At 37.8% G+C, this 7,300-nt stretch overlaps 1 protein-coding gene across 2 annotated transcripts; it reads right to left on the bottom strand.

Moving 5' to 3' along the window:
- LOC109230705 (peroxisomal (S)-2-hydroxy-acid oxidase) lies at nt 887-5,821 on the bottom strand. Of its 2 annotated transcripts, none has more exons than XM_019396108.1 (12): nt 5,661-5,821; nt 4,279-4,450; nt 3,877-4,001; nt 3,398-3,444; nt 3,175-3,252; nt 2,964-3,088; nt 2,804-2,870; nt 2,651-2,713; nt 2,490-2,559; nt 2,292-2,392; nt 2,061-2,165; nt 887-1,333 (listed from the first exon to the last, which is right to left on the bottom strand). In XM_019396108.1, the coding sequence occupies exons 2-12, from the start codon at nt 4,416-4,418 to the stop codon at nt 1,139-1,141; spliced, it is 1,116 nt and encodes a 371-aa protein (XP_019251653.1). In that variant the 5' UTR covers nt 4,419-4,450; nt 5,661-5,821; the 3' UTR covers nt 887-1,138. The 2 variants fall into 2 exon arrangements, with proteins under 2 accessions (XP_019251653.1, XP_019251654.1); XM_019396109.1 differs by lacking the exon at nt 5,661-5,821 and adding an exon at nt 5,155-5,321 and having other exon boundaries at nt 1,136-1,333.

Raw genomic sequence — 7,300 nt, 5'->3', positions numbered from 1 at the left:
TATATATTAAATAATCAAAACCCCTTCTTCCTCCAGTACTCTATCAAAGTGAATTAGAATAAAAGAAAGCCAAATAAAAGGAGTCATCTAACTGTGACAAAAGACAGAATTTGCTGTCTGAAACAAGATAACAACACCAGTTACACCACTGCTTCATCAACTTTGCCTGGGTTTTAAGGCATCCTAGAAGTCTAAGCATGACGAATATTTGTTTTAACAACGGCCAGTTGAAAATCTTTCACATGGAATAAGGTCAATGTGCATAAACATAAATAAGATTCTAGACAGATGATTTACCCATCACGATGTCTCTTTTGCTTCGTCTCTCTTAGTACGTCGACCACCTATTTAAACATACAAAAACTAAATTTTATTTTATTTTGATTGAATTAGGCCGATAAACTTCATGATAACCGCCCGATAAGAGCTAAACCGATACCAATCCGCCCGATATCTTATTGGGTAGCTAGCAGATTAATACATTTAAAAGCCGATAACCGATAAGCCAAACCGTTAAGAGTAAATAACCGCCCAATCCGCCCGATAAGCAGCCCTAATATAAGGTATCCAATTTCCCTTCCCACAGCCGTGCGACTCAACGGTGGAAAGGAGAGTTAGACACATAGGCACGTGTCGGGGTGGCAATGAATCAGTTTTTTTTTTGGGTCCAAGTATGACGCAAATTTAGAGGGACTTTTAACACTAACAAAAAAGGCAATCCGGTGCACGAAACATCCCCTGTTCAGGGTCCGGGAAATGACCATACCTTAAGGGGGTGCGATGTAGGCACCGTACGCTGATGTAAGCGGCTGATTCCACGGCTCGAGGGGCTTTTACCATTATACCACAAAAAGATAGATTCCAACTGGCAGTACTGATCAGAGCATTTTCAAAAGAAGTTTTGCTATATGATGATATATGAAAGAAATAATGTACAATGGAGGCATCTTAAGCCACTTATCAGAAATATGGAGTATTAGTTTACCATTACAGGGAATAAATAGCTTAACATCATCAAATTATATGTAAACTCATTTCACAGAAATGAGTGTACCAGTGAAAGATAAGTAAGCTATTGAAAACATGTGGAACTAATACTTTGCCTTGGTGAAACAATTTGACACCAAATGTATTATTTTTATAACCTTGGCGCGGGAAGAGCAGCTCGTGGAGCATCCCAATCGGCGACAATGTGGTTACGAGTGATCTCTTTCAGTGAACGGCAGCCACTTAATGCCATAGTTAGCTCAAACTCATCGCGCATCATCTGCAATACTTTTCTGATACCAGCTTCTCCTTCAGCAGCTAATGAGAAAACGACTGGTCGCCCAATCTGCAGAGGCAACAACAAATGTCATTTTCTCTAAAACATGTGAAGCATAACAAGAAACTGCAGGAACACACTGTCATTGGCATCAAACGTAATGTAAACAGAAGTATATGTGCTAGTAATGGAACAATTCTGGTATGTGAACTATAGTGTCCTGTCTCTCCTTCTCCAAAACAATGGCCTAATATATATGGCCTCTTGCAAGATTGTGACAAGTGGAAGTCTACTTCTACTGAAAATGCTTAACTAAAGTGTCACGACCCAAGTTCATGGTAAGTATTGTTCACTTTGGCCCAGCAGACCTTACGGATTTTTCTCTTTGGATTATGCCATTATCGAACTTATGTTGTGGCTCATAAAGCACTTCACTTTCCTTTCTCATTCCGATGTGGGGTTCGCCTAATGTGACATGTGCACCCTTTCTTCAAAATTTTGCCAGCATAGAAGCCAGCCAGTCCTGCTTGACGTGCCCTCGTCAGCTCGTCCTCCGTTATGGGCGTCACATAAAGTTCCAGTGGGCATGCCATTGTTGACGGTATGTCACAATCTTGCACTACTATGGTACAGTTTATTATCATCCCAAAGATAAAGGAGCTTCACACTTTTTTAGAATGGTCCTAAATATGGAAGTTTTAAGTTTAAAAGGACAACTATGCATGGCAGTGATTGATGAGTGATGACCAATAAATTTGAAGTTTGTGCCACTCTAGGAGTTATATGCTGTACTTACAAACACCCCTGAGGCACCAAGTGCCAAAGCTTTAAAGACATCTGTTCCACGCCGAACACCTCCATCCAAGAACACGGGGACACGGCCTTGTGCAGCTTTCACAACCTAAATATTCACATGAAAACCGGTGTGTGTAAAGAAGAGTATACAAGCTTTCAAACCAATGGAAATTCCAGAGGACAGACAGAGGAACCAAAACAATAAACAGTAAGCTAGAGACAACTTGGATACCTCTTCAAGAGCCATAATAGTGGCGGGGACATAGTCGAGTTGGCGAGCACCGTGGTTCGACACAATAATACCAGCTGCTCCAGCCTGAACTGCAATCCTAGCTGCAGATCCAAGGTAAAAAAAAAGTGTTTCACCAATAATGCACGAGTATTGAATCAAATAATAGATGAGAAACTATTAACAGTGTTACGATTTTACCATCCTCAGCAGTAAGTACACCCTTTACCAGGATTGGCAATGAAGTAATTGTCTGGAGCCACTGGACATCCTGTCCATATTCAGAGAGAATTTTTTATATCTGATACTGAAATTGAATAATATGGTATATGTAGGTTTAGATGTTAAGGAAGTAAATATACTTTCCAACTCAACGAGCGATCAATTTGTCCAGCGACATATGAAGCTAATCCAGAGTCATTAGCCTGCAACCAGAAATTTGTTAAGATGACACATGAAAAGCTTAGAAAATTGTTTACAACTACGGATTAAAATGAACTCCATTTTCCACTCACTTCGTCCATCTTGCCGAGGTCCAATCCTTCAAAGTTTTTCAAAGTCAAAAATGGTGGCAAAGTAAATCTGCACACGGGTGGACAGAGTATTATAGCTTATGCAGTTTAGCTCCTCTAGCTGACAAGATAGGTACTACAATTACACAATCGGAATATGCACCTGTTCTTAATATCAGCTTCTCGTCGTCCCAACCTTGGGGTATCAACTGTAAGAGCTATAGCCTTGAAACCTGCCCTTTCAGCTCTTCTCACTAGCTGAGCAACAACATTTCTGTCCTTATAGACCTGAATATTTGGCACGTTATATATACGTTTAGCGTAGTAATGCATCTATAATTCTGATATTCTTATAACTGCAAATTCATGCTTACGTAGAGCTGGAAAAAACGTATGCCAGGTCCTGTTGAAGCAACCTCCTCGACGCTAGAAGTTGCCCAAGATGACAATGTCTGTGACACAAATTTGTGATCATCAACAAAGTGAAATAAATATGATAAGTCACAATAACTTTCTTTTCTTTTCGTCTTCCTCCTCTGGTGTGGTAACCACAGAAGTTCTTTTAAAGTCCTACTTCATAGACCAAGACAGACTAACCATAATTGTTCCTGCGGCTGATGCTGCTCTTGCTGTAGCATACTCGCCTACATATAATCAACCAAAAGCACCAGATATAAAAACTTTAATAGTTTTTTTCTAGATTTAGAATCACCTAAGAATTAAAATCCTTAAAAAAAGATTTTGAGCATTATACATAAAAATGGTATTATCCATGCTCACAAACGTGATAGATAAAGTGGTTAAACCAGGCATAATCCGAAAATTTTCGCAAGCAGATAGAGCTTCAGAGTCATTACAAAATATACGTCATTCTAAATGCGATACAGATCAAATGTCTTGTTCCTATATGCAGCAAGTCTTACAAGAAATAGTCCACTAGTTTATTCATTAAACATTCTGTTCATTGAGCTCAAATACATTACTTATGATGAAACAATTCCATATTTTCGCTAAAAGAACTCATATTGCAACATTAATCAAGGATTAAAAACTAATCCGTAGGTATCATCGTATACCTTCAGGATGGGCCATTTTCTGCATGGCTGTTGGTGCAATCATGATAGGCATCGAAATCTTGAAGCCGAGCACTGTTGTGCTTAAGTCAATCTTGCTTACATCAATAAGAATACGGGGCCTAAACCTGCATAAACAGAGAAAGAACAGCTCATGAATAAACAGATATGTCGATAAAGGGCGATAGCCAAATCATAAATGATCTCTAGGGATTAATTTCACTGAACGTCATCCATAATATAAGTAAAGCCACAGAACTATTTTTTGTCACTCTAAAGCGGCTGAACTTTACTCATGATAATCATAATGTCACTAACTTTACTGTTATAGCGGATAAAGTCTGTAATTAATTATGATATCTTGTCTAAGCTAATTTAGGTCACAGATGGCTAAAAGCAGCTTACAAAATTCTTGAAAAGGCATTTCTGTTCTCAGCTAGAGTCCATTGGTCCTCTGCTCCAGATGCATAGTAGTCAAACACCATTTTTGGTAACTTTTGCTTGGCGATTTCTTCGTACTCCATGACATTGGTAACCTCCCCCATCTTGTACTTGTTTTATGCTCCCCTTCCAATATCTTGAGGTAAAGCAGAACATGACATTAATCAGACTTCAGATATGAAGTGTTAACTCAACAAACATAACAATAGGCTTTACTGTTACATCATAAAAGTCTATTAGACATTAATTGATTATCAACCTCGGATATAATGGGGCAGTGGCAGAGCCAGAATTTTCACTAAAGGGATTCAAAATATAAATATGTAGTTACGAAAAAGCTAATAGGACTCAATATCTACTATATATATATAAAACATAACTTTGACCGTGTATATACAGTGTAATTTTCTGGCGAAAGGATTCGGATGAACCCCTTGCGCCCCTTAGCTCCGCCCCTTATGGGGGTTACAAGAGTTGTAACATCTCACATACTTGGAAAAAACATGAAACAGTGAAAGAAATAATCATGCAGAAAAAATAAATAAAAAACCACTTGCATAAGAGAAAACAAGAATAAAGATAAATGATATCTAGTAGGAAATTGGGTTTGTGGGTTACTTTCCATCTATCTTGAACAAAAAGATTAAGGTATGAACCATAGGTGGATGCATGGAACCTACTTTACTAGTTCAACTAACCATAGTTTCGACACAGAGCATAAATATATTACATGTGAAAAGCTACTAAATTTCCCAAATATTAATTCAATCATATGAACTAAAAAAATTAAACTCGTCAGGTTTAAATTCTAAATATCTGTATTGAATTTCTTATTCTTACATTGAACCAACAAGTTTCAAACATGCATGCCCTACGAAGGGGAGCTTTGGAGCAACGATAAAGTTGTCTCCGTGTGACCTGTAGGTTATGAGTTCGAGTTATGGAGTCACTGATGCTTGTATCAGGGTAGGGTAGGCTGCCTCGGATCCTCCGTAAACGCGAGATGCTTCGTGCACCTGGCTGCCCTACACTGAACCAACAAATTTCAAATATGCATGCCCCACCGGGGCCTTGGAGCAACGGTAAAGTTATCTCCATGTGACCTATAAGTCACGAGTTCGAGCCGAATAATCAGCCACCGATGCAAGCATCATAGTAGGCTGCCTACATCATACTCATCCGTAAACGCCGGATGCTTTGTGCATCGGCTGCCCTACACTGAACCAACAAGTTTCAAACATGCATGCACTAAATATAACTCAGAGCTACGAGCTAGTAACAGAGCAAACCCAAGATTCTTGAGAAGAGAGAAGAAAGAAATAGTTTAAAAGGTAGTAGAAACAGACCTTGGACTCCAAAACAATGGAGAAGACTGGAACTAGCTCGAGGGAATAGTTGATAAAAGATAGAGAAAAAAACAAGAAATAGTACTGACAAAGTTGATGGGAAGAAACCAATTAAATAAGAATTAGGAAGAAGACAAAGAGAGTGGGGGAGAGAAGAAGATAGAGTTCACAAATTGAGGATGAGTATTTGGATGTGAGCATTTAAACCACATCCGTTAGAAAATAGATGAGTGGCTATCTACCACTTGCCTCTTTTTGTGTTTTCAACAGTTTATATCTCTTCAATAATTTTCCAAAATGTTGATCTCTAATATAATTAAGACATCTTTGAACTTGTATATAAACTCTTTTGGCTTTTTGTCATAAAATTCTATGCCACGTACTTTGCCACTGTGATTACACTACTAGAAATTGGGCAAAAACCGACCAACTTTGATCAGTAAAAAAACCAGGCTCAAAATATTTTAATTTTTAATTTTTTTTTACGAAACCGATCAACTTTGGTCGGTTTTCTTTGGCGCAAAAACGCAGGAAACTATTTTTGAGTCCCGCGAAATTTATTTTTCAAGAAACCGACCAACTTTGATCGGTTTTTGCAATTAAAATAAATAAAAATTAATATTAAAAAAAACCGACCAACTTTGATCGGTAATTTAATTTTTTAATAAAACCGACCAACTTTGGTCGGTTATTTCCGTGCGAAAATACAATTAAAGAGTATAAATAAAAAAAAGACAATCTTAAAACAAAATGCACCGATGGTCTAGTGGTGGAATAGTATCCTGCCACAGTACACACCCCGGTTCGATTACCAGACGGTGAATCTTTTGATTACATAATTAAAATACCGACCAACTTTGGTCGGTTATTTTTGCAATATTTTTTTTTTTTGAATTTCATTTACCGACCAACGTTGGTCGGTAATTTCCGTCCAACTTTGGTCGGTATATTAAAACGACCATCAAAATACCGTCCAAGCGTATTTTATCGCATTTTGGTCGGTAATTGGCCATAACCGACCAAAGTTGGTCGGTATTTACCGAATTTCTAGTAGTGTTATCTAGTAAAAATTTGACTAAAGGAGGATAAACAAGAATAGTACTTTCCATGTTCACGCAGGTCCGAGAAAGGATTGCACCCTAAGAGGGTGTAATATAGGCAGCCCACCCTAATGCAAGCATTAGTGACTAGCTCAACGGCTCTAACCTGTGACCTATAGGTTACACGAAAATAACTTTACCATTGCTCCTAAGCTCCCTTTAATATAGTATTTCAGTGTTGAGAAAAGAGAGGTGGTGTGAGGATTAATAACCTATTTGGCCAAGCTTCTAAAATCAGCTTATTTTGAGAAGCACTTTTTCTCAAAAGTACTTTTGGTAAGAAGCAGTTTGTGTTTGATTAATTAATTTGAAAAGCACTTCTGAGCAGCAATTTATGTTTGGCCAAACTTTTAAAAAGTGTTTCTAAGTGTATTTTTCTCAAAAATACTTTTCAAAAAAGTGCTTCTCGGGAGAAGCTACTTTTTTTTGCTTCTCCAAAACTGTTTCTTCTTCTACCCAAAAGTACTTTTTTTATTGGTTTAAAAGATTGGCCAAACACTTCAACTTTGAAAAAAGAAAAAACAAAGTACTTTTGGACCC

The sequence above is a fragment of the Nicotiana attenuata genome, chromosome 8 (genome assembly GCF_001879085.1).
Source record: "Nicotiana attenuata strain UT chromosome 8, NIATTr2, whole genome shotgun sequence".
NCBI lineage: Eukaryota > Viridiplantae > Streptophyta > Magnoliopsida > Solanales > Solanaceae > Nicotiana > Nicotiana attenuata.
Note: the sequence above shows the minus strand (reverse complement) of the source record. Positions and strands in the feature narration are given on the sequence as shown.

What these genes read in the sequence shown, in the direction of transcription:
- LOC109230705 (XM_019396108.1), bottom strand. Translation starts at nt 4,418, where the DNA reads ATGGGGGAGGTTACCAATGTCATGGAGTACGAAGAAATCGCCAAGCAA. An exon ending in CAGCCGCAGGAACAATTATG is followed by an intron (nt 3,253 to 3,397) that starts GTTAGTCTGTCT and finishes TTTGTGTCACAG; the next exon opens with ACATTGTCATCTTGGGCAAC. An exon ending in TTGGTGCCTCAGGGGTGTTT is followed by an intron (nt 1,334 to 2,060) that starts GTAAGTACAGCA and finishes TTGCCTCTGCAG; the next exon opens with ATTGGGCGACCAGTCGTTTT.